This window comes from Hyperolius riggenbachi, chromosome 4, assembly GCF_040937935.1.
Source record: "Hyperolius riggenbachi isolate aHypRig1 chromosome 4, aHypRig1.pri, whole genome shotgun sequence".
NCBI lineage: Eukaryota > Metazoa > Chordata > Amphibia > Anura > Hyperoliidae > Hyperolius > Hyperolius riggenbachi.
The window spans coordinates 49,538,184-49,565,356 of record NC_090649.1 but is presented as its reverse complement, the minus strand read 5'-3'; the positions used below and the strand labels follow the sequence as shown (position 1 = coordinate 49,565,356).

Sequence of the window (27,173 nt, the reverse complement as noted above, 5' to 3'; positions counted from 1 at the left end):
CAATGAGAAGTTGAGCTAGCGAGTCTGTTTGGCGGGAAAGTTGCAGTCGCGCTGGATTTTCGCGCCATTGCAGTCGGGGAAGAAGAGAGCAGGCGGCGGACATTGTGCACCTTCCAGACTCAGAGCAGCGATCACAGCCATGGCCGCCCCTATTCCCGACATGGAGGACCAGGATATGCGGGATGCGCAGAGGGAGTATCTGGACTTCCTGGACGATGAGGTGAGCTCTCTGGCTGTTTATTGCTGCGGAGGGGGGCCCGGAGTTATCAGAGGCCGGACTGGAGCCAGTGCGCAGTAATCGCCATGCTCTATTACATCTGATCAGCCCTGCGCAGGGTTCCATTCCAGCCTCCGCTAATGCTGGCCAACGTTTATATGAAAAGCTGTGGGAAAGTCCACTTTATTGCTTAACTCCTTTTAGGAGTGCTTCACAGCATGACCTTTGTTCTGTTTGTCTTTTCAGTCCAAGGGTGCTGTTGTGCCTTGAGAAGTAAAATAAAGTTACATAACTTTTAGGACTTGTTTCCGTACAGGATCAAATCGTGGGGCCTCTTAATGTTAAATACTTAAAGGACTTACGAGGCCAAGGGTGGAAAAAAAGTGAATTACCTGTATTGTCGTTTCAGGCACGGAGGACGCCCTCCGTGCCGATCCGCTGGGTCCCCCCCACTCATTATCCCCCCCACTCATTATCCCCCCCCCCCCCCCCCCCCCCCGGCTGGCTCCTGACCCCACGGCCCGGGTTGGGCTCTCCTGCCTCATGAAATATGGCCGCGCCTGCGCAGTGCGGCTGGCCGCGAGTGAGGCTGCGCAGCTCTAGGGCCACCCCCCCCCCCCCTGATCCACGCTACGTAGACTTTAGAGATGCTGTGACAAAAGAAGTTCCCCTGGGGGTGAGTACCTCACCTTGGTAGGGGGAAGCCTCTGGATCCTATCCAGGCTTCTCGGTACTGCTGTGTCCCGCAGAGGTCTTGCTGTGCAGCCCACAGAATGCACAGCGGACAATTTGTCAGGCTATACAATATTTAACTTTTCTGGCTCCAGCGGGGGCGCTGTTGCAGCCCTCCGCTTGGAAATAGCCGATCTCTGTTGGGTCTGCTCTACCACGTAGGCGCAGGAGACTTGCGCATGTGCAGTAGAGCGGACCGACAGCGATTGGCTATTTCCACCTATCTCCGAGCAGACAGCTGATATTGCGCTGGAGCCGGGACGGTAAATATTTACATCCCTGCTGTTCGGAGGGGCACAGGAGGACGGGGGAAGCCTCGATAGGATCCGGAGGCTTCCCCCACCTGAGGTGAGTACCCCCAGGGGAACTTTTTTTTTTTGAGAGTTTCTTTACCAGCTCTATCCTAAAGCAACACCAATCATGATTGGGAATTCAGACATAAACAGCTCCAACCTTGGTGTACTAATCGATGGGGAATTGAGTTTCAGAAACCAAATTTCATCTGTAGTTAAATCTTCCTACTTTCATCTAAAGAACATTGCAAAGATTAAACATCTGATTCCCCCAGACGCTCTTCCAACCCTAGTTTACGCCTTCATCACATCACGGCTGGACTACTGCAATGCCCTTTATGCTGGCCTCCCCAAAAAGGACCTGCGTCGCCTGCAATTAGTGCAGAATGCTGCTGCCAGACTGCTAACAAACCAGCCTCGCCACTGTCACATTACACCGATCCTTCGCTCACTGCACTGGTTACCAGTAGAATGGAGAATACTCTTCAAGATTGGACTGCTGACATTCAAATGCCTGCACAATCTGGGCCCTGGATACATGAAGGACTTGCTGAAGCTGCACCACACCTCTCACAACCTCAGATCAGCAAGTTCTATAAACTTGGTCACTCCCAGAGTGCACCTCAAAAAATTCTTCTGTCAAACTGCCCCTACTCTTTGGAACTCCCTGCCACACTAGTCTTATACATGTAACTGTATAGAACAAAGGGAGTGTGGCAAAATGGCTTACAGCTGGCCATTTTATTAATTTTACTTCAGGGCATATGGAAACGAGCCCTTAGTTCCCAAATCTGCTGGGGTAAAAATGGTCCATGTATTGCCAGCCTTGAGATAGTTGGATAAGATGGTATCCACTGCTGGAGATAATATAGCTTAGGTGACCCAGCAAGAAAGCCCATAGTGACCAGTTCTCCAAACACAGCACCATCTACAGCTTGAAGCATTCCAACAGCTCCTGATTGCTTGCCAGTGTGTTGTTGACCTGTGCATGAATAGCTGTACATGTGCTCCAAGCTTGAAAAGATTGGAGTTATTACTCAGCATCATGTGAGTTTTATGGTTTCTGTTTTTGCAGGAGGATCAGGGCATTTACCAGAGCAAAGTTCGGGACATGATCAGTGAAAACCAGTATCGGCTGATCGTCAACATCAATGACCTCCGCAGGAAGAATGAGAAGAGGGCTCACCTGTGAGTATCTGTAGACTTCTGTCACAGAAATAGGCCTGGTATCTCCTTCCGTGTGGTCCTTCCTAAATCCGGTAGCAGCCATAGTCTACTTTAGAGAACCCAGCAGGAAACCTCATAGGGAACAGTTCTCCAATCGCAGCACCCTCTACAGCACAGAGCCTTGTGATTGGCTGAATAGTGTGGGCGTAGTGTACTACAACCGGAAACCTCATAGGGAACAGTTCTCCAATCACAGCACCCTCTATAGCATGAAGCATTGCGATTGGCTGAATAGTCTGGGCGTAATGTACTACAGAAAACGTCATTGAGAATAGTTCTCCATATAGGAGCGTTGTGATTGCCTGAATAGTGTGGGCGTAGTGTACTATTGTACTAAATTAGAGCACTAATGGTGAATATAACCAATTAAATGGTAATATATTAATAAAATATAATTAGTAATAATCTTACTAATCTTAATGTGTAAGTTTTGATGTTTGTTACTCAATCACGCAACAATGGCTGAACGGGTTTGAATGAAATTTGGCACACACATAGTACATTACCTGGAATAACATATAGGATACTTTTTATCCCCATAACCAAAAAGTGGGTGGAGACAAACAAATTTCACTGGGAAAATGTAATCGGCAGCCATTCTTAAAGGGAAGGTCCAAGCAAAAAAAGTTTCACTTACCTGGGGCTTCTACCAGCCCCATGTAGCCATCCTGTGCCCTCGTAGTCACTCACTGCTGCTCCAGTCCCCCGCTGGCAGCTTTCTGACCTCGGAGGTCAGGGCCGCATTGCGTACATTTTTACGCATTCCCGCTAGTGCAGGAACATTAACATATACATTTTTACGCGTTACTGGTGCAACGCATACATTTTTGTTCCTGCACTAGCTGGAATGCGTAAAAATGTATGCAATGCGGCCCTGACCTCCGAGGTCAGAAAGCTGCCAGCGGGGGACTGGAGCAGCAGTGAGAGACTACGAGGGCACAGGATGGCTACATGGGGCTGGTAGAAGCCCCAGGTAAGTGAAACTCATTTTTTTTTTTTTTTTTTTGCTTGGACCTTCCCTTTAAGTATTCATATAGCGCCGACATTACGCAGCGCTGTACAGAGTATATTGTCTTGTCACTGACTGTCCCTCAGAGGAGCTCGCAATCTAGTCCCTACCATAGTCCTATGTCTGTATAGTGTAGTGTATGCATCAGTTTAGGGGGAAGCCAATTAACTTATCTGTATGGTTTTGGGCTGTGGGAGGAAACCGAAGTGCCAGGAGAAAACCCACGTAGACACGGGGAGAACATACAAGCTTGCAGATGTTGAACTGGCTGGGAATCGAACTGGGGACTCAGCGCTGCAAGGCGAGCGCGTTAACCACTACGCCACCATTCTTACACTGTTCATGGCAGGGTTCTCAAACGTTGCACAGTTGGTCACTGGGTGACTGGGATTAATATTCAGAAAAGGGGGTGGAGCCAACAAAAGCCAATCCAAATTCATTTCATTGCTGCTATTCTTGCACTGTTAATGGCACAAGCCTCAAACCTGGTACAGTTGGTCATTGGGTGACTGGGGTTTAAAATCAGAGAAGGGGGTGGAGCCACAAACAGCCAATCAGATTTGTTTCATTTCAATGCAGATTATTGATGCCAAACAACTTAAAGCTCACAAACTAGGGCATTGATTAATTGTTAGGGTTAGAAAAGTGGGCGTAGCCAACACCAGGGCTGTGGAGTCGGTACAAAAATCTTCCGACTCCTCAATTTCTGAAACTCCAACTCCGGGTACCCAAAATTGCTCCGACTCCTCGACTCCGACTCCTCGGTCAAATACTTAACGGCTGTGGATTTTGTACAAAAATCTTCCAACTCCGACTCCTAAATTTCTGAAACTCCGACTCCGGGTGCCCAAAATTGCCCCTACTCCACAGCCCTGGCCAACACCAGCCATATACATACCTGGGCAATACCAGGCCATCGACCATAATCCTAATGGTAAATCTAACTAGTTCCGTGGTTTGAATTTCCTCGATAATCGATGAGATGTTAGTACTTTTGGCTGCATGTAAATTGTTTGCACATCAATAGAGAAGTGTCTGTATGCAGCTTTGTCTGGGCTAATCAGTTTACCTGTATGCTAATAGAATTGGAATCTCATTCACCATTTGTGCTGTTGGTGTTTTTTCCTCTTCTGTTCAGTATGGACTCGCTGGCTATAACAATCCCATTTTATTACCTAGGCTTATGAACCAGGCTTTTGAGGGGCTGATCGCCTTCCAGCGGGCACTGAAGGAATTTGTGGCTTCCATTGATGGAACGTATGCCAAGCAGTATGAGGATTTCTACATCGGCTTGGAGGGCAGCTTCGGGGCCAAGCATGTGACGCCGCGCACCCTCACCTCCCGCTTCCTGGGCTCTGTGGTCTGTGTGGAGGGCATCGTCACGAAGTGTAAGTAACCGGTCATCTGACCACCGTGACTAGGAAGGTGGTATTTAGGCCCCTTTCTCCGTGCGCACACCCACCCATTTTCCTAGTGTGTGGCACCCAGCAGATTCCACTTGACAGGCATCTGACAGAAATCTGATGTTCGAATCTGCTGCAAATTTGTAAGTGTATGTCCACCTTAAAGGTTCATACGCACCTATCTGTCCAACTATCTGCCAAACTTGTCTGTTAAGCCCCATTCACACGCTCAACAGCGGTCTATTATGCAGCACAATTGTTTAACCACTTGTTGTGAAACAAGTTGAAACAGCTAAAAAAAACCAAACTATTTTACTATTGTTCAAAAAGCAGATAAGGCTAAGTCAATCCAGTCTTATCAGCTTTTTGAACAATAGCAAGACTTTTGAAACAAGTCTTGCTATTGTTCAAAAAGCTGATAAGGCAATCCGACTGTTGGATTGACTTAGCCTTATCAACTTTTTGAACAATAGTAAAATAGTTTTTTTTAGCTGTTTCAACTTGTTTCACAACAAGTGGTTCAACAATTGTGCTGCATAAAAGACCGCTGTTGAGCGTGTGAATGGGGTTTAACAGACAAGTTTGGTAGATTGGAGTCGATATTTGGTAGGTGTGTGTATGTATGTACCTTAAAGAGAGTCTGAAGCGAGAATAAATCTCGCTTCAGCTCTCATATATAGCAGGGGCATGTGTGCCCCTGCTAAAACGCCGCTATCCCGCGGCTTACCGGGGGTCCCTGACCCCCCAGATCCCCTCCGTAATGCGGGGGAGCGCTTCCGCATTGGGGCAGGGCTAACCACCGCAGCCCTGCCCCATGCGCGTCTGTCAGACGCGAACTTCTGCCTCTCCCCCGCCCCTCTCAGTCTTCCTTCGCTGAGAGGGGCGGGGGAGAGGCGGCGATGCGCGTCTGATAGACGCGCTGAGAGGCAGGGCTGCAGCCGTTAGCCCTGCCTCTGGGAGGAACAAAATCTACGACCAAGTTGGTCGTAGATTTTGCGGGGGGGGGTGGGTTGGGGGGTCAGGGACCCCCGTAGAGCCGCGGGATAGCGGCGTTTTAGCAGGGGCACACGTGCCCCTGCTATATATGACAGCTGAGAAAAAAGACACTGAAGCGAGATTTAGTCTCGCTTCAGTGTCTCTTGAATGCTGGTCCACACCATTCAAAATCCCCCCCCCCCCTGATCAATTATTTCCAGCATGTCCATTCTGAAGATTGATCGATTTTTCATTTCTACGGAAATCAGTCAGAAAATCGCTAAAAAAAATCGATCTTCAGATAGGAAATAATAAATCGGCCAGGTCGATCGGCCAAAAAAATTGTATGCTGTGGATCCAGCATAAGTCTCTACACTCTCCTCCCTACAACATTTTTAGAGAACACTGATTATTTATCTTTAAGCTGATAACACTACATAGTTCTAAAGGAATGACAGTAGGGAATTCAATGACAGTTAATTAGTAAGAGTGTAAAATACACATTCCAGGAGCAAACAGATGTGCACAATCTGTTGCTAATATATTATTAATACAATTTAACTGTTAAAATAAAGATAAATGTGTGGGTTGAATGTACAGTACAGTGTTCTCCCCAGAGCCAAATAAGTGGGCGCGCCGCCCGGGTAAGGTTACACCCCCGCCCGGCTGCCAACACGTGGCTGTAATTGAAGTCCGGACTGTTCTGCTCCTCTGCGTCATAAATCCCCGCCTACTGACAGCACGTGCCTGTGAATAGTGAAGCCAATGCTGTTCTGCTCCTGCTCCTCTGTGTACGAGATCTCGTTGAGCTCGTACAGTCACTGAATTAGCATGGACTGGACTGGGCGGGACATTTACATCCTCATCAGGCAGCCGCTGAGTTCCCAGGATCGTAAGTCAGGAAGCCAGTCAGTGAGTGAAGCTGCGGGGTCCGGGAAATGGGATTCTGGAGAGGAATGTTATGTGTGCCTGCAGCTCCTGTGTGAGTTTGTGTGAGAGCAGCCCCGCTGTCCCCCTCACCCCCTCCATTGTGAAACTGTTCTCTGGAAGCAGCCAGGGAGACGGCTGTAAAGCCATTAAGCCAGAACTTCTCCCTACCCCCCTCCTGGCAGGACTGATAAGGACCTGGGGCTTCCAGAGTTGAGACTGCAGGGTCCTAATGCTGACCTGCTAAAGTAAAGGTGCACATACATCTAGCGATGATGGGCAGATTCAATCAAGAGACAAATCTCTCTCTGATCAAATCTGATTAGAGAGAGATCTGTTGGGTGCCCATACACTCCAGGTTGATTCCCGATTGATTTCAGCTTGAAATCTCTCAGGAATCATCCGAATATTATTATGTATTATATATTATTATGTATTTATATAGCACTGACATCTTATGCAGCACTTTACAGAGTACATAGTCATGCCACTGACTGTCCTCAGAGGAGCTCACAATCTAATCCTTCTATAGTCCTAGTCTAATGTCCTACCATATTATTATGTATTTATATAGCACTGACATCTCCTGCAGCACATTACAGAGTACATAGCCATGTCACTGACTGTCCTCAGAGGAGCTCACTATCTAATCCTGCCATAGTCATAGCTCTGCCTAAGCCACGCCCACATTCAGTTGCATGGTAACACCCTTTTTTTTTGCGCTGGCCCTTCATTCCCCTGGTCGCTCCCCACCCGGCTACTTTTTCATGCCACCCGGCTGGAAAAAAATTCTGGGGAGAACACTGCAGTAGAACTGTTTACATCATGCGTATGCTATAATGTAAAAGTGTGTGTATGTATAATTTTTTTTTTGCTTTTAAAATGCATAAAAAATAAAGCAATTACTAAAAAGTTGGCCACAAAAAGCAGTCTCTCCTGAAAAAGTATACTGTATAGATCATTTAGTTGTGCAAATTTGATAACATTATTGCCAAAGTAATCAGAGCTGAACTGTGAAAATGACCAGGGTAGTGAAGTGGTTAATGTACAATTTGATATGATTGTCCTCTTGCCTGACTTGGAATGTGTTTCCAGTCGTCTCCTCTAGGAGAAGCCTCAGCAATGCATCTTTTGTCTTGCCCCCAAGTGTTTACAAGTCAAAACAATTTATACAAGTTTCAAGGGAACCTAAACTGAGGATATGAATTTTTCCTTTTTAAAATACCAGTTGCCTGACTCTCCTGCTGATCCTGTGTCTCTAATACTTTTAGCCACAGCCCCTGAACAAGCATGCAGATCAGGTGCTCTGACTGAAGTCAGACTGGATTAGCTGCATGCTTGTTTCAGGTGTGTGATTCAGCCAATACTGCAGCCAAAGAGATCAGCAGGACTGACAAGCAACTGGTATTGTTTAACCTCCTGAGCTTTATGCCGCTCAGATTTTGCAGCCTAGAGTCCCGCAGTATAAACTTAACAGATCCCATGACTGTAAAAGCTTTAGCTAGCACTAGGCTAGCTAGTACAGGTTGCCGGTAACCCCTGATCACTGCTGATCTTCCACTTCCCACCCCCCACTAATACATTACTCAGCCTGGATTCAGCGATTAGCGCAGCCTCCTTGCACAGCTCCGGTCTATGGGGAGGATCGTACATGTCATGTGCAAACCCGATCCTCCCCATAGAGAACAGCGAAGCTGTGTGGGGTGGCTGCGTGATCGCTGGATCCAGGCTGAGTAATGTATTAGCCGCTGGATTGGGAGGGATCAGCAGCGATCGGGGGGTGCTGGCAACCTGTACTAGCTAGCCTAGTGCTAACTAAAGCTTTTACAGGCAAGGGATCTGTTAAATTTATACTGGGGGACTTCTGGGGCCAGCGTGCGGTATGCCCAACAGTGTCGGGCATACCGCTAGGGAGGTTAAAAGGAAACCTCTTTATCCCTCGGTTTTAGGTGCACTTTAAATTGGCATCTTACTGTGTATCTCTTCCACGGCTTCTGCATTCCAAACAAACCCTTTTCAGGTGTGGGTGATCAGGTTTCAAAATATTTCTCTTTTGCTAGAATTAAAATATCTTTACTTTTGCACTTTTCAGGTTCTTTGGTTCGCCCTAAAGTGGTGCGCAGCGTGCACTACTGTCCGGCTACACGGAAGACTATTGAGCGCAAATACACGGATATGACCAGTCTGGAAGCCTTTCCCACCAGTTCTGTCTATCCCGTAAAGGTAAGTAATGGGCAAAATACGTTATACCAGCTTTCTTGTCTGCTCAGATTCTTGGGTAACTCGGTGGTTTATGGACAAGGGTGGCTTTGATTTTGTTCTGCAAATCCATAAAACTGCTGTACACAAGTCTGCTATGGTCTCTGACCTTTAGGGCTTGTTCACGCGGCAGGCGTTTTCGGCCCCGTGCTGTTTTTAAAGATGTCCCCCGACCGCGTGGCCAATGAATGTCTGAGAAGGTTCATATCAGCGCGGGTCGTACGACGTGCGCTAGGAAAGCGATGCATGTTCCATTTTCAGGGCGATTCCGCTTCAATGGACGGTATAAGGAAATAGGAAAACTCGTACAAAAAACGCGTAATAAGGCGATTGCGCTTGTGTTTTTAAGAATACATTGTATTTTCCGGGTCAGAGTTCACTTCCTGACTTGCGTCAGGGAGTGAATTACAAAACTGTTCGGGAAAAACACTTAGAAAACCGCTAAGCACATTAACCACCCTGGCGTTACAGTAAAATCGCCAGGGGGGCGGCGCAGCAATGTTTAAAAAAAAAAAAAAAAAAAATTCTTTTTAAATCATGTTGCTAGCTACATGATAGCTGCTGTGCAGCGGCGTCCCCCACCCCTTCTGATCAGAGCAAACAGGAAATCCCATTCAGAACGGGATTTCCTGTTTGGCTTCCCCCGTCGCCATGGCAACGATCGGGATGACGTCATTGTGTCGGAAGGGGTCCCGATCAACCCCTTAGCGGTGATTGGCCAAGCTGCACAAGGGGACTGGGGGGAGGGGGCGTCGCAGCAGGTAGCGGCGAATCAGCGTGGAGCGGCAGAGATCGGTTTGTACACGCAGCTAGCAAAGTGCTAGCTGCGTGTAACAAGAAAAACTATGCAAATCGTCCCACCGGGGCCTGAGAAATCCTCTGGCGGCTTAGCCAGAGCTCAGCTTGGGCTTACTGCCAGGGAGGTTAATGAATCGGCCACTCAAGCTCCGGGAATCGGAAAAAATATGCATCAAAAACTGCCCAACCCGAACGGACACAAACGGAATGCAAGGCCTTACGGAGTCCCTAACACGCTAGATTCTTGGAATAGACTGGCCCTGACCATCTGCCTTTGAGTTTTTTTAGTATAGTGTGTATGTACTGATCTTAGATTATAGTGTGGCTTTGACTGTGAGCTCCATTGAGGAGTCAGTGACATGACTATGTACTCTGTAAAGTGCTGCAGAAGAGGTCACTGCAATATAAATTAAATAAATTAAATAAATAAAAAATAATATGGAAGCACTTTAGACTATGGTAGGATTAGTAAGGCTGTGTATTGTTCGATCTAATCTAACACAGAAGATGCTGGTGCTATTTCCACTAACACGCAGTGCGAATCACATCCGGAAATTTGCATGTTTTTAATGCGTTTTTAAAAACTCATACACGTTTTCATGCGAATTGAAAAGTGCCTAGCTACATCACGTCATGGCAAAGGAAATGACGCTGTGCATGCTGGGTAACTCTGTTCAGAACGTGGATTTTTGCATTTGTAACATGGATGTGTAGCCCCATTTATTTACATTAGCTGTGATTTGCACCCAGATTGCCCATGGAATGCAAAAAAAATGCAGCATATCATCCAGATTTTTTCTGCACCACATCTTGTCCAGAAATTTGCATTGAATGGAAATGGCTGCATTCACAAACGTGTTGCATTTTGGATGTGGAATTTCGCATCAAGAATTCGCGTGTGGTGGAAATATGCCCTAAATCAAACCGTGTGTGTGTGTGTGTGTGTGTGTGTGTGTGTGGTGTTATGCGTGGTTATGCTTTAGTGACAGACCTAGAGCCCGTTTTTAAGTGGGATTAGGTCGACTAGTAATAAAATACTTATACTACTCTAGTGATGTTAAAGGGGAACTGAAGAGAGGTATATGGAGGCTGTCATATTTCCTTTTAAGCAATACCAGTTACCTGGTAGCCCTGCTGATCCTCTGCCTCTAATACTATTAGCCATAGCCCCTGAACAAGCATGCAGCAGATCAGGTGTTTCAGCGTTTCAGACTTTAAAGTCAGATCTGACAAGACTAGCTGCTTGCTTGTTTATGGTTTAATTCAGATACTACTGCAGAGAAATAGACCAGCTGGGCTGCCAGCCAACTGGTATTGATTAAAAGGAAATAAATATGGCAGCCTCTGTATACCTCTTACTTCAGTTCCCCTTTGAGTTTTCCCTCAACTGACTCTGATCTGCATAGAAAAGCTCTCTGGAGAAGTCTGAGTAAGGCTCTGTTCCCACTTCTTCCTGGACCTTGTGCGGCCAGCAGGAGCAAACGTTAGCTGATGCCTGGGGCCGATGAGTTACCCCCATAGGCTATATTGGGAAACGTATTCACCTGCCCCAGGATTATTGTGGACTGCACAGGCATGCAGTCCGCTTACTTCAATGTATCCCACTGATCCGTTGTAGACTGACAAGTGTGTACGGCCCCTAGATATAAAATTGGAACTGTTCACTGTCATTTTTGCCATGAGTGGATAACACAAAGTCCATTCTCTGCTCAAGTGGGAACACAGCAGGGAGGCATCATGCTGTCTGTTTTAAGAGGACACTTCCTTTAGTAGCTGTATAACCTGGGACTGAAAAGGCCATGGGTCACATGATCACCGTTTTGGGGTGGAGGGACGTATCACTCTTGGTTTACCTGGTGTTTATGGCTTTCTCACATCTTCTGTTGCTAACAGGATGAGGATAACAACCCATTGGAGACAGAGTTCGGGCTCTCCTTGTACAAAGACCATCAGACCATCACTATCCAGGAGATGCCAGAGAAGGCCCCTGCTGGTCAGCTGCCCCGCTCTGTGGACATCATTGTAGATGACGACTTGGTGGACAAAGTGAAGCCTGGCGATCGGGTGCAGGTCATCGGCACTTACCGGTGCCTGCCGTCCAAACAGAACGGCTACACCTCCGGCTCCTTCAGGTAAAGTGATGCTCCTCCTCCCTTGTGGCTTTCACATGCTGGGGTACAAGGCTTCGTATGAAAGATTCTACAGCATTCTGCAATAGAAAGTAGAATCACTACAACCACAGATACTTAAAGCGAACCTTAAGTCACCTAAAAAAAAAATGAGATGAACTCACCTGGGGCTTCCCTCAGCCCCCAGCAGACGATCGGTGCCCTCGCAGCTCCGCTCCGATGTCCCAGGACCCGCCGGCGACGACTTCCGGTTTCGCCGTCACCGGCCGATAGGCATGGGAACGCGAACAATCACTCGCGTTCCCATGCCTGTTGGCCGGTGACGGCGAAACAGGAAGTCGTCGCCGGCGGGTCCTGGCACATCGGAGCGGAGCTGCGAGGGCACCGATCGTCTGCTGGGGGCTGAGGGAAGCCCCAGGTGAGTTCATCTCATTTTTTTTTTAGGTGACTTAAGGTTCGCTTTAACCAACTCACACATGAGCTTTTTTTCTGTGTATCCACTGATGTGTTAACCTCCTTGGTGGTAATGACGAGTTCAGCTCGTCCATTACCACTGGAGGGCACCGCTCAGGCCCTGGTGGGCCAATTTTCATTTTTTTTATTTTTAACATGCAGTTAGCACTTTGCTAGCTGCGTGTCTAACCTGATCTGCGACGCTACCCACTGCGTCAGAGGGGCCCCCCTCCCCGAGACCCTGTGCGCAGCCTGGCCTGGATCCCCGTGCGCAGCCTGACCTGGATCGGGACTCCCGATGACATCATGATTATCGCCATGGCAATGGGGGAAGCCCTAAAGGAAATCCTGTTCAGAACGGGATTTCCTTATAGGAATACGCAGCGATCTGGAGGGGGAAATCGTAGCTAGCGCTAGGCTAATTCAAAAAATAGTGCTGCGCATCCACCCTGGTGCATTTAATAGAACGACAGGGTGGTTTTAAATACAATTTGGAGATTTTTTTTTTTTTTACCCTGCCAATGATGTAGCGGGACATCTCCTTTTTGTTCTACAGCATTCTGTTTTGATATGGGAGGTTGTAACTATAAAATTGATGTTTGTCACCACCTATCTCTGCGGCTGATTCATTTTATCTCTATTTTATTTTTATTTTTTTATTTTTTATGAATGGCATACTAATTAAAAGTTTAGCAGGGAAAGTGGTAAACTAGAGGGGCAAAAAGCCATTCAGAAGCATAACAGATTGGGCCAGTGATAAGTCTGCGATTGGGATGGTCAGATGCTACTTGAGGCTCATACACACGTCCAGCATGACAATCAGGCGCGTGTGGGGGTGGCAAACGACTAGACAAACGAATAATAACGGGGGGTTTGCCAGATCCATCCTGCTGATCAACTCGCACCACTCTTGGGCTGATATTGTGCAGTTGGCAGTGTGCACAAGTCGATTGAACAACGTACTTGTATGCAGCCATGTTGTGCAGCCTGTCACACTTGGGTGTGCAGTATGCAATTGAGTTGGTCTTTCAGTCGGTTGATGGCCGGAAAATACAACCCACCTAGATTCTTTTCGTTCGGAGTCTGTGTACCAGAGACCACAGTATTGAAAGAATCGATACTTACCCGGAGCTTCCTCCAGCGCCATAAGCACGTGCGAGTCCCTCACCTTCCTCCTGTGCTCTGCCATACAGCTGCAAACTGCCCCAGTAACTGGCTCAGTTGCGTCAGTCGTCTTCTGCGCATGCGCAAACATCCCGTGCATGCGCAGAAGACCCCCCCCCCCCCCTTCCCGACTGACGTGACTGAACAATGTTGTGGTCTCTGGTTTACTTTAAGCTGCCCATGCACTAGTCTGTGGCCAGCAGATAGATCCCTCTCAGATCATTATCTCATCAGACAAGGATCTATCTGATCGTATCCCTCCTCACACCGCACATGGATTTTCAGTAGATTTCAGGAGAAGGCTTTTAAAAATCTGCACCCCACCTCCATGTAGTAGAGGGCCAACAGATTTTGATTACTATGAGCAGATTGTAAAGGTAAAGTCTCATACTGCATGGAGGTGGCAAAATTGACCAAAGGTTGATGTGTAGCGGGCATTAGTGTTCTCTTCCCAGGTTGTGGGAGGGGCCTGAATTGCTCTTCTCCCTCCCCAATCCATTACTAAACTGACCCTTTATGTCAATTTGTCCAGAAATTTGGATTATTTTTTTTTTTTTTTTTTTTTTTTTTGTGGTTGGCCCATCCTATACAATAAAATGTAAGTGTCCCTGCGTCAACTGAATGGTTGTGTCCCGGCTTTTTTGTACTGAGCATGTGCGCAGCCAGGGCAGTTAGGACACAAGGCCGGATCTGACGGTTTGCTGTCTGTGGTTCAGAGGTTCTCATTGCATTGTGGGAAATAACAGCTTTTTCCAACTGCCAAGCAAGCAGCTCCCTGTGAGCAAGCAGGAAATGTATGTGCGTGCATTGCCTGGGAAGGGGGGGGGGGGGTAGCACCTGTGCCCTAGTGCCAGTTTTTAACGGGAGGGCCTTCTATACTAGTAATTTATAAAGAAGCTGAGATCTATCCTAGTGTTTGCTATGACAGCGTCCGTTTCTGGACTGTGGGAAAGTCTCATGCTTGCTGGAGAATGGGTAGTATGTTCTTAGTCCACCCCTGATCTCCTCTCAGCTAGTGATGGTCAAGTAGATGCAAATAACTTCGAGTTAATGCAAATGTATGCAAATTGTTATGCTAATGTATGCAGCTTGAAAATGCACCAATCAAATCCTGCTGAGGTAAAAATTTGATTAGTTGTCAAGCTCCATAAATGTGCATACATTTGCATCAACTCTAAGTTATTTGCATCTACTTGTCAATCACTAATCTCAGCAGATATGACTCACAATTATGGAAGTGTTTTATCGATGTGCCCGGGTATTTTCTTCTGCTGACTTTAACATTCTTGCACCACCTTTGTGTTTTTTTTTTTTTGTAGGACGATCATGTTAGCCTGCAATGTCGTTCAGATGAGCAAGGAGGTGTCACCGGTCTTCTCTGCAGATGACTTGGCTAAGATCAAGAGGTTCAGCAAAACCCATGCCAAGGTATGGCAGCCCATGCTGTGAGATGAGAACAGTCCAGTCACTTCATGTGATAATATCCCTCCATTCCTATGGTTCTGATCGCATGTTTGTCCTTGCAGGATGTGTTTGATCAGCTTGCCAAATCTTTGGCCCCCAGCATTCATGGGCACCAGTACATTAAGAAGGCCATCCTCTGCATGCTGCTCGGTGGGGTGGAGAAGGTGCTGGATAACGGAACTCGGATCAGAGGAGACATCAATGTTCTTCTTATAGGTACGGTATATCTAGGGGGTTTCTTTACTTATTGCTGATGGGGAGGGAGGGGTATTAGTACAGCAAAATGTCTAGTTCCTGCATGTTGAAGTGCGTTGATCCTACTCCAGTAGTGCAGGGGGTTCCCTCGGTGGGAATTTCTGGGTATGTGCACCGTAAGATCTTTTAAAGAGACTCTGAAGCGAGTCTAAATCCACTTTTTTTTTAACTTCATGTTAAGCACTATAAGCCCTGCTAAACCGCCACATCCCTGCGGCAAAACGAGGGGTTTATACCACCCAAATCCCCTATGCAAAATCCAGTATTTTCTTGGTCGTGGATTTTGCTGCTCATGGAGGCAGAGCTTTGAGCTACAGCTCTGCCTCCATGTGTGGCAATCTGCCCGCAGATCTCCCGCCTCTTCCCCACCCATTTCAGTGATGGAAGATTGATAGGGGCAGGGATTGACGCCCGACGAGGCAGAGCTACAGCTCTAAGCTCTGCTTCAAGCAGGAAGCGCTCCCTGGACTCAGCAGAGGGGATTTGGGGGGGGGGGGGGGCATAAACCCCTCGTTTTGCTATGGGGATGCGGCTGTTTAGCAGGGCTTATAGTGCTTAACATTAACAAAAGTTAAAGTGGATTTAGGCTCGCTTCAGAGTCTCTAACTGTGAAATGCTTTAGGCCTCCTAAGCGATAGCAGCTCACCTGTCCCGCTGCTGCTGGGTCTGTCTTATATTCAGCCTGGTGGACCGCAGAAGCATGGAGTTCTCCATAGGCTCCCTTGCAACAGTTAGAATTTTAATTGGTCCAACATGAACCAATGAGCATTTTTCCTGTTGCTGAGGCTTCTCATTGGTCTTTTGCAGCCCAATGGAGAGACCCATGCTAAGTCCTTGTGTTCAGGGAGCAAGCGGCTGTGATTGGCGCAGCCCGGGCCAGATGCAGGCATACAATGGCTACTCTGTTTCTCAGGATATTCTGAACTGCTTACACTCAAACAGATTCTTCCCATAGGTTTTTTGTTTTTTTAAATGTAATATTGCCTGCAAAATGAGCAATGTGTATATTCTCCTCCTAGGTGACCCCTCGGTGGCCAAGTCTCAGCTCCTCCGATATGTGCTCTGTACCGCCCCCCGCGCCATCACCACCACAGGCAGAGGCTCCTCGGGGGTGGGTCTGACTGCTGCTGTTACCACGGACCAGGAGACGGGTAAGCCGCATGTGGTGTCAGGTCACTAGGGACGGTCAATGAGATGCATATAATTAGTATCTCTCATATCATGTCAGCATTTTTGTCCTAATATATAATGCAGGTTCTCTTTCTCTGACCAGGGGAGAGGAGGCTGGAGGCCGGAGCTATGGTCCTGGCTGACCGCGGCGTTGTCTGCATTGACGAGTTTGACAAGATGTCTGATATGGACCGCACGGCCATCCATGAAGTCATGGAACAGGGACGTGTCACCATTGCTAAAGCCGGCATTCACGCCCGACTGAACGCCCGCTGCAGTGTGCTGGCTGCAGCCAATCCGGTCTACGGACGGGTGAGTGTTTCTTGTTGCTCTGGAGTCTTGTTAGGCAGGTATGCCCCACGTGTTACTATAGCAGATTGAGCTGGCAGGAATTGGGCAGCAAGCAGTAACCTCTCCCTGCAGAATGGTGGTCCACATAGTTGGCACAAGTCATAGCATGGAGGAGAGACTAGCAGTGCTGGACTGGGCAGCTCTAAAAACACAGCATATTTATACCTAACTTTCCTCCTGGGGCGCCAGAGCTGCAGCCACTTGGACGCGCTCAGTAGGCAAATGGCAGTGTTGGGGAGTCTTGCCTAATGTCTCCTACTGAATAGGTGCAGGTTTACTGAACAGGAAGAGCTGAGATTTGAACCCAGCTCTCCTGTCGGAGGCAGAGCCCTAGGATTTGGGGCTTATTTCACAAAGCATGCGGTAAAGCAGAAAACTGATTTTACTGAACATTTTGACAATTGACAAAGGCTGTTACCACTAAAATTACCGACTTGTGAGGTAAATGCCTCCAATGTCAATTCACAAAGATAAGAGCATGCAGTACCACAAGCGAAATGTTAGGCATTTATCTCCAGCCTGGAGCTGTTGGTAACAAGCCGCCATTTGGAAAGGGATAAGAAGGGTAGAAACTGAAAGTTAAACATAAAGGGAATTTTTTTTACACATTTATCCTAATTTTACGTGTTTTATAATGTAGGGGGTAAAAATGGTTAAGATATTCATGGAGCTGATATGAGTTTTATGGTAATTATGTAGCTTTTTTTTTTTTTTTAATAATTGCATGTGTGAAATTCTAAGTGAATATACCAATTCCCCCTCCCACCCACCACCACCAAACAGCTCTTAGTGAATGTAACGTTTACTTTAAGTACTGTAAGCTAACATTTAACCCCTTATGTCTAACACTCTCTTCTATGTTTCAGTATGACCAATATAAAAATCCCATGGAGAACATTGGCCTGCAGGACTCTCTGCTGTCCCGTTTTGATCTCCTGTTTATCATGCTGGATCAGATGGACCCAGAACAGGACCGGGAGATCTCGGACCACGTGCTGAGGATGCACCGCTACAGAGCTGTGGGGGAACAGGACGGCGATGGTATGTGATCTGAATTCACTAGTGATGGGGCAAAGCATCCGAAAGGCAGTTAGCTGGCATTCACCTGCTGCTGTCAAGGTGTGTGTCAGTCACCTGGCACCTCCGTGCAAGTCTGTTACAGAGGTGGAGCTGCTCTTGTGGAGACCAATGTCTCCAGGGGCTCTGCTGCCCAGTAAAGACTGCCTTGAGTTGTGTTTTGTGAAACTTTTAGTGAATACAAATGTGAAAATTTAGGTTGGTTTTTTTTTTTTTTTCCTTTTAAATATCAGCATAGGAGACATCATGGCCTTTATATATTTTTCTGCAATATAAATTTTGGCAACTAGATGATTAGAATGGTTTTTTTTTTTTTCATATACACTACACTTGGATCAGTGGTGTTCGTTACAGCACTGGACATTCGTGATTTATAAGCACTTTGATTGGGTTTGGGAACTTGCGTTCCTATTTCCCAATCTAAGCTCTAATTGTGAGGGAAGGGGGAAATCGGGAGCATAGGTTCGTGAGCCACTCAAGAAGGCAGGAGACTCATATCTACATCCCTGGGTTGGGAAGGGTACTCCTGCGGGGCGAAGATATACAGCAGCACTCGTGGCTACTGGTTACAACAGTGACCACTTAAAAAATAGATATTTCTGACACCATCAGGTGATTGGATGTACCGTAGCTTTGACAGCATCAGCTGACAGGATGTACTGTAGCTTACTGCTGACTCTCTCCTATTCCAGCAATGCCTCTCGGCAGCTCTGTTGATATTCTGGCCACAGAGGACCCCAACGTTACACATGAGGAACAGCAAGAGCTGCAGGTGTATGAGAAACATGACGGCCTCCTGCACGGTGCCAAGAAGAGGAGGTGAGTTTCCCCTATTGTCTTGTGGGGGTGTTTTGACTTGGAGTTTTATGGGAGGGCATAACTGGAAACACAACGGGAACAAATAGTCTTGGAGTGACTAGAAGCAGTCCTTTAACCTCCCTGGCGGTAACACTGAACTACGCTCGGGCTAGCTGCTGGGAGCTCAATGCAGAGCAATAGAGCACAGTGGGCGTTAATTCTCTTCCCGGGGATCCAGACAGGCAGAGATTCTACTTCCTCTCCACCGAGGTACTGAATCACTCTGGTGAGATTGCTGTCAGTGATCTGACTGAGTTACAGCTCCACCTGGAGGATGCAGGTGAAATTGCAACGCTTAAAGGGACACTTAAAGAGGAGCTGTTAGGTATAAGGTCTCAGAGAAAATAAACACATATATCAGTAGCTAAAGATTGGCTGTACTTACATTACATATGCATTTCACTGTCCACGTTTGTACTTCACAGAATTTGTATATAGTATATGCAGAGATAGATGCTCCTGACAGCTCATGGCAGGCTCCATGTTTTTCTGTCATGTGTCGTCATGTCCTGCCTGATTCCTGATCACAGAAAAGCTCGTTCTTGAACAACACGGTGTGCAGTGAATATTAATGAGCCATGTGGCTAGGAACAATAGCTGACTCCTGCAGAGTACTCTGCCCCGAGATTTATCAGTGCTACACAGCTAGACGGATTACAAGCTTCTGTAACGTCTCAGCAGCCGAGGGGAGGGCCCCAGAATGCTTTGCAGTTTAGCTGCGGCTTGCGTCTTTATGGGTCTATAACAGACTTGCTGATAAGCACACATCAAAGGTAACTGAAATGTTTATCTTCACTAATGGCTTTTGAGCTTCCTTCTAAACTGTTTAACACAGGAGAATAGAGGTTTAAATTAGCTTCTGCAGCCTGACAGTTACTCTTTAAAGAGAATCTGTATTGTTAAAATCACACAAAAGTAAACATACCAGTGCGTTAGGGGACATCTCCTATTACCCTCTGTCACAATTTCGCCGCTCTAAAAGTGGTTAAAAACAGTTTTAAAAAGTTTGTTTATAAACAAACAAAATGGCCACCAAAACAGGAAGTAGATTGATGTACAGTATGTCCACACATAGAAAATACATCCATACACAAGCAGGCTGTATACAGCCATCCTTTTGAATCTCAAGAGATCATTTGTGTGTTTCTTTCCCCCTGCAGCTATCTTCCACTGAAGTGTCAGGCTGTTTCTTCCTGCAGAGTGCAGACAGCTGTGCCTGTATGTAATACCTCAGTATGTGAAAGCCCAGCCAGCTCAGAGGAGGATTTATCCAGCTTGTAAAAGATAATAGAACAGAGAGAAGCTGCACTAATCTAAATATCACACAGGCAGTGTGCAGAGAGGGGCCTGGATGGGGGAGTTCATAGCAGAACCACAACACTGAAGAACTTGGCAGCCTTCCAGACACAGGTCTGACAAGAGAGAAATAAGTTGATTTATTACAGAGATGGTGATAGTAGAACGTGCTGCAGTAAGCCAGAGCACATTAGAATAGCTTTTGGAACTTGTAGGATGATAAAAAACAGGATGCAATTTTTGTTACGGAGTCTCTTTAAGTCAAACAAAGTTTTACTCACCTAGGGCTTCCAATAGCCCACTGCAGCTGTCCGGTGCCCTCGCCGTCTCCCTCCGATCCTCCTGGCCCCGCCGGCAGCCACTTCCTGTTTCGGTGACAGGAGCTGACAGGCTGGGGACGCGAGTGATTCTTCGCGTTCCTGGCCACAATAGCGCCATCTATGCTGCTATAGCATATAGCATGAAGCATATAGCAGCATAGAGGGTGCTAATGTATCTGGTAACGCCAAGAATCACTTGCGTCCCCAGCCTGTCAGCTCCTGTCACCGAAACAGGAAGTGGCTGCCGGCGGGGCCAGGAGGATTGGAGGGAGACGGCGAGGGCACCGGACAGCTGCAGGGGGCTATTGGAAGCCATAGGTGAGTAACTCATTTTTTTTTTTTTTTTACTTAAGTGTCCCTTTAAGACCAGGGAAGTGAGTCTGCAGCATGATTACCCCCCCCCCCCCCCCACCACCACCACCACCCCAAATTGTGCTGCTAGGGCTGAAACACTGGGTGCCTTACTCAGACAGGCCGGCACAGGCTCTGAAATCTTATGTTTTTGGTTTTAATGACTTGTGGTTTTAGAGGCTGGTCGGTGAGTTGATATAATTTTGTGCTGCAGTGAATCGGACCAGTTGCTGTTGCTTTTGATTGGTTTATTTTTCAAGCTGCATAAAATGTTCATCAGCTTGTAATGATTGGTGCTGCGGTAGGGATGATCAATGATAGGCATATGTATGTACCTTTTTTTATGCAAATATGTGCAGCTTGAGATATGGAACAATTTAAACCTGGATTGGTCCATTTTCAAACTGCATAAACTAGGAAGTATATGCATATTATTGATCACCCCTAGTTACCCCCATGAAGCCCTCTTGGTACAGTCTGCAGCAGAAGGGTGTTTTATGGCTGGTTATGTTTTGTGTATTTTGTGAGCTGCAGTAATGCACCATTGCCCTGTTTGGCTGGTAACAGGGCTGTGGAGTCGGAGGTTTTATAAACTGACTCAGACGATTGTACAGACTCCACAACCCTGGCGGGTGAGATGGTGATTTGCTTCATTACAGTTTTCTGAATACTCCGATGTGTTCCCCTCCCGCAGAGAGAAGATCGTCGGCATGGAGTTTATGCGGAAATACATCCACGTGGCCAAGCTCTTCAAACCCGTCCTGACCTCTGACGCCGCCAATTACATAGCTGAGGAGTACACCCGCCTGCGGAACCAGGACCAGATGAGCACAGATGTGGCCCGGGTGAGTTTCGGAGCTGTGGGGTCTGACTGTGGTGATGGTACAGCCCGGCCTGTGAGGCACAAGTGCTAATGCTGGATAATGTGCTTCCTCCTCCAGACATCACCGGTGACCGCTCGTACCCTGGAGACTCTGATCCGTCTGTCCACGGCTCATGCTAAGGTGCGAATGAGCAAAGCCGTGGAGCTGCAGGATGCGGAGGCCGCTGTGGAACTGGTCCAGTACGCCTACTTCAAGAAGGTAAGGGGCGCTCGTGGGATGTCTGCAGCTGCCAGATATTCCAGTATATGCAGTCTGCAGTTGGGCTGTAGCTGCAGGAAGCTCAGGCTCCTCCTATATGCAGTCTGCAGTTGGGCTGTAGCTGCTGGAAGCTCAGGCTCCTCCTATATGCAGTCTGCAGTTGGGCTGTAGCTGCTGGAAGCTCAGGCTCCTCCTATATGCAGTCTGCATTTGGGCTGTAGCTGCTGGAAGCTCAGGCTCCTCCTATATGCAGTCTGCAGTTGGGCTGTAGCTGCAGGAAGCTCCTCCTCCTATATGCAGTCTGCAGTTGGGCTGTAGCTGCTGGAAGCTCAGGCTCCTCCTATATGCAGTCTGCAGTTGGGCTGTAGCTGCAGGAAGCTCAGGCTCCTCCTATATGCAGTCTGCAGTTGGGCTGTAGCTGCAGGAAGCTCAGGCTCCTCCTATATGCAATCTGCAGTTGGGCTGTAGCTGCAGGAAGCTCATGCTCCTCCTATATGCAGTCTGCAGTTGGGCTGTAACTGCTAGAAGCTCAGACTCCTCTATGCAGTTGGGCTGTCGTGCAGATTCTGCCTCTGGCTCACTCCTTATAAGGCAGGATCGTAATAATCCCAAGTTGATTCAGTATTTGTATGAAGACTTACACAGCATTAAATATAGACAGAAGTCCACAGCTGCATTCCTGTAGACTGTATTGTTGTGCTGGCCTCCATGTGTGGGGTTGAGCCACCTATATCTTGATAAACAAAAGTAATCTGCAAAATTGTCAATGTTGGTCACCTTATTTATTGACACTATAAACATCTGATACTGCTTTTTAATATGGTGTTGGTATCCAGTTTTTGATAAATAAAATAATAATTTTTCTATTTTTATATTTCCCAACAGATAAGCAGACACATCTGCATGGCTGATATTGATATTACAATTTTATATTCAAAACCTTTAAAGCGGACTTAAACTCAAAATGTCCTCTCTGCTCTAAAACATAAGCAACAGCATAACAACCTTTAATTTGATACAAATCCTAAAATCTAAACTTTTTCTACTTCCTGATTCATGGAAGCAGACCTATTTACATCCTGTGCTTTGAAATGAGTTTACCTGCCATCTCTGCCGTGGCAGTCATTTAACACGGGAGAGATCAACTTTTGATTAGTTACAGATGAGGTGGAATTAAACAGGCTAAACTCTAAATACACACAGGGTGCATTTCTTTGTTTTCCTTCTGTCCTGTGCAAGAGTTCAGTTGCAGGTGGATCAAACATGAATGAGTTACACAGCGACATTCAATCCTGAAATGTTTTTCTAACTTCACTTTGCAAAGTATGCTAAAGATGCTCTGAGATGAGCAGTGTTGCTGAATCCTGCTCTCTGCGGTTTCAGGTTCTGGAGAAGGAAAAGAAGCGGAAGAAGAGAGACGATGGAACAGATACGGAGGAGGAGGCTGAGCAGCCGCAGAGTGAGAGGAAGACCCGGAAGAGGAGGTGGGTGGGGACATTGGCTTGAGTGGGGTGCAGAGTATAGGCCCTCCTGGATAGATCGAGGCTTGGATGGGGTGCTGGGGAAGCGGGATATGCACGTTATTTGTGATCCAAAACACTGATTTTAAAATGGTCTTAACCCTCCTGGCGGTAACCCCCAAGCTACACTCGGTAGTCGCCGCAGAGGATTTCTCTGCCCTGGGAGGGATTTTTTGAATAAGTTGTTTTAGCCTTTGTAGCTAGCACTTCGCTAGCTACCATTGTCTCCAAGTCCCTCCGCTCTTTATTGATCGCCCCGCTATACGTATTATTCCCCCCCCCCAATCCCGCAATGGAGCAGCCTCTCCAATCCGCTCCAGACTTCGCTATGGGGAGGATCGGGATTGCGCATGTTGACGTCAGACGTCACTTCCGATTGTCGCCATAGCGACGACTGAAGCTCCTTGGGGAGGCTGCGGCTCTCACGGGATCGCAGCTAGGTAACGTACAGCAGCGGCGATCGGGAGGATCAGAAGGGCGTGTTAGGGGACAATGGTACATACACGTCAAACTCCGGCCTGCGGTCCAAATCTGGGTTGGAGAGGAGCTGTTAGGCACCTGGGAAATTTTATAAGGGAGGAAGGTGGCTAGTAAACATTGAGGTTGACCCGCGACTAGGTCCCAGTGTACAATTTTGGCCCACTTAGTATTTGAGTTTGACACCCCTGTCTTAAAGGGAGTCTTAACACAGTGCCCCTGGGGGTACTTGTCTTGGGAGGGGGAAGCCTCTGGATCCAAATGAGGCTTCCCCCCCCCCCCCCCCCCGTTCCGCCTAAGCCTCAGGGATCCAACTCTGCCTCCCCCAAAATATAGTAAACAAGGATGTCGGCGGTGGCGCAGTGGCACCTGCAAAATTTACCCACCACAATCTGATGCAGTAGCAGCTTTTCGGTCAAATCGCAGAACCCTATTGGGTCCACTACAACACAGGTGTGAGTCACTTGCTCAGTAGAGTGGACTCCATCGGGCTCTTTCAGCCTGAGCCCGACCAGAAAGCTGCTTCTGCACACCTATTGCGGTAGGTAAATATTTACCTCCCTGGTGTTCAGGGGCTGCCAGCGCTGGATCCCAGAGGGTGAAGAAGATGGGGGACGCTTCATTAGGACCCAGAGGATTCCCTCTCCTGAGGTACCTTACACACACCCCCCACAAAGCCCCGCCCATGATTTTTTTTGTTCCATTTACAAAAAAGCATGAGTTTTGTATGCGTGCATCTTTTAAAACGCTGGTTTTGTTGCATTGTATGCAAAAACGCACATAATGAAAGTCAATGGGAACACAATGGTATGCGTTTTTCATGCGTTTTAAATTGTTTTGTGATTCCGCTTCCTGTTGTCTTCCTAGCGATTTGCATTTAAATGCAACTGGAAAACGCATGAAAAACAATTGTTCTGTATATGCAAATCGCAAACGCATTAAAATGCATCTGCGGTGAAAAAAGGCAAACTCAGTAAAACTGCTCCACAAACGCACACCAGAAAACCCTACATGAAATAAAACGCGATATGTTGTGTACATCTACCCCTAAGGTATTTTTGCTTCATTACTTGCAAATGTTTGCAAATCGTGGAAATGAATTTTGTTAATCAGTTTTGCCTGTTTCCTGTTTCCTGTTTTAGGAAGGCCAGCACAACCGAAGGGGAGTCGCATGACCCGTATGATTTCAGTGATACGGAAGAGGAGACTCCCGATGGTTAGTTTTCAGGGGGTTTTTTGTGTTTTTTTTTTTGTTTTTTTTTTCCTATTTTCTAAAGGCAAACCTGAAGAACAGTTCTATCTATAGTCGTCCTGTGTGTTTCCTGAAGTCCCCCAGTCTTATGTAAGTTAGTCTGTGTAAACCTTTGTCTGGTTGAGACATAACCTCTTCTTCTGTTTGCATTACAGTTCAGTCCCGCAAACCAGGAGCGCAGGTGGATTCCTCGCAGACCACCGGGCTGTCTGGAGACAGGTGAGTCTCGAGCTATCACAATTAGTCTAGTAAATTAGTCTAGTAAATGGTACTGGATTTGAAGGACCCCAGAAGTGAGGGATATGGAGGCTGCCATATAAAAAAAAAATAGGGGGTATGAGGTTTTTTTGCCTCAATTTTTATCAAATAACGATTGTAGTGGTGTGTTGCATCACGGCGATCAAATCTGCTGGTAGAAATCGATGTGTGTATGGACAGCTTTAGAGGCAGAGGATCAGCAGTACAGCCAAGCAACTAATTATTTAAAAGGAAATAAATCTGGCAGCCTCCGTGTATGTACCTGTCACTTTCAGTTGTCCTTTATATTAATGAACGCTGTCCTATTGATTAAGACAGCTCCAACCCAGGACATGTTTAAAATAAAACGGCAAAGCCACCCATTTAGTCTGACCTTTATGATCACAACTTTTCCCCCTGTACACACATCTATGTAATGATCTGAGCCATGCACTTGTGCTTTGGGTCTACGGGAGAAAAGTGCTTTATAAATGTTTTGTTATAATGTATATCCCCGACTGTAAGATGCCTGCATATGTCAGTCAATATAATTTCTCATGGTCCCAAAGTACAGTTTTTCTACTCTTCCCCTTCCTCTTACCGCCTGTGTCTCAGAGTCCCCTCCTATGAGCTGCTGCCCCCTCTTAAGATCTGCAAGTCCAGTCACGGCTATAAGCACATGCGCGCAGTCCTATCTGCACACCTCTTCAGTCACGCTCTTCGGTCGTGCTCATGAGCATTGTGGAACAGGCACAGTACCATTCTTTTTGAGAAGTCTGTATGTGCAGAATGCCCCCAGTGACAGCCTGATTGAGGAGACGTGGACAGGACTTGCACGTGTGCAGTAGCCGTGACTGGAGTTCCAGCCCATATCATTTGGAGGGGGACAGTGGAACAACGGAGTGGACACAGAAGGGACCTGATGGCCTACAGGGGCTGAAAGAAGCCCCAAGTAAAAATATACAATTTTTTCCTCCAATTCAGGCGTGCCTGAAGTGTTGGTACATTGACAATTGGCAGGAATTTGGGGGGGGGGGGGGGGACTGGTAATTAGCAGTACAGCCACTCATAAGGGTTTGGGTAATGGTGGCAGTAAGACAAGGTACCCCGTTGTTGAGGCCCACCTGTACTGCCTCCAGTAGCACCATATTAATCAGTTACTGGTTTTATAATGAAGATGGTTCCCCCCCCCTTTTTTTTTTTTTTTTTTTTTTTTTCGCCAGGCTTAAGGAATTTAAAGCTGCTCTTCTGGACGCCTTCAAATCTGCCCATGCCCAGTCCATCGCTATGCCGAACCTCATGGCAGCCATCAACAAGAGCAACGAGACTCCCTTCTCCGAGGGTGAGGTGAAGGCTGCGCTGGAGCTGATGGAGGAGGCCAACCATATCATGGTTTCCGAGAACATTGTCTTCCTCATCTAATGGACAATCGCCAGTGTTTTTATTATGAGAAAGCAGAGGAAGAGGACCTGCTTCTGATGACTTTCATGTTCCATCACCGGTGGGGAAGCTTCATATGTCTTCATGTCTGCAAGAGCCCACTGTTTTCTGAGCATATGTCAGATTAACAGCCCATTTTATTTTCCATTTTAAACTTTTACAAAGTTCAAGAAACTTTTAGTTTTTACCAAACTAAAGAATCCAGGATGGTCCCGTTGTGTTGGGTGGGAGAGACTCTGAAGGTGTTCTACGGTATGCAATAGAGAGGTGTTTAACATTGTTGCAATGTTTTATTTGTATAGCAGATTACCCTATTCAGAGGGTATGTTCCTTTTTGTAAAGTTAACTTGTTTTAATTTTTATATTGAACAGTTTCCCAGTTTGACTGTCTTGCCACTTTATATTGTGCCTTTAATGCAATAAATATCGGCATGCCA

General features: G+C 47.0%; 1 protein-coding gene across 1 annotated transcript; it reads left to right on the top strand.

Moving 5' to 3' along the window:
* MCM3 (minichromosome maintenance complex component 3) lies at window positions 1-27,173 on the top strand. The gene is made up of 17 exons (XM_068280032.1): window positions 1-220; window positions 2,318-2,430; window positions 4,658-4,866; window positions 8,876-9,006; window positions 11,734-11,972; window positions 14,906-15,014; window positions 15,113-15,266; window positions 16,325-16,456; window positions 16,579-16,787; window positions 17,693-17,867; window positions 18,596-18,722; window positions 21,423-21,573; window positions 21,670-21,810; window positions 23,194-23,294; window positions 24,950-25,023; window positions 25,215-25,278; window positions 26,520-27,173. Exons 1-17 carry the CDS (start codon window positions 140-142, stop codon window positions 26,716-26,718), a joined length of 2,409 nt encoding a protein of 802 aa, XP_068136133.1. The 5' UTR covers window positions 1-139; the 3' UTR covers window positions 26,719-27,173.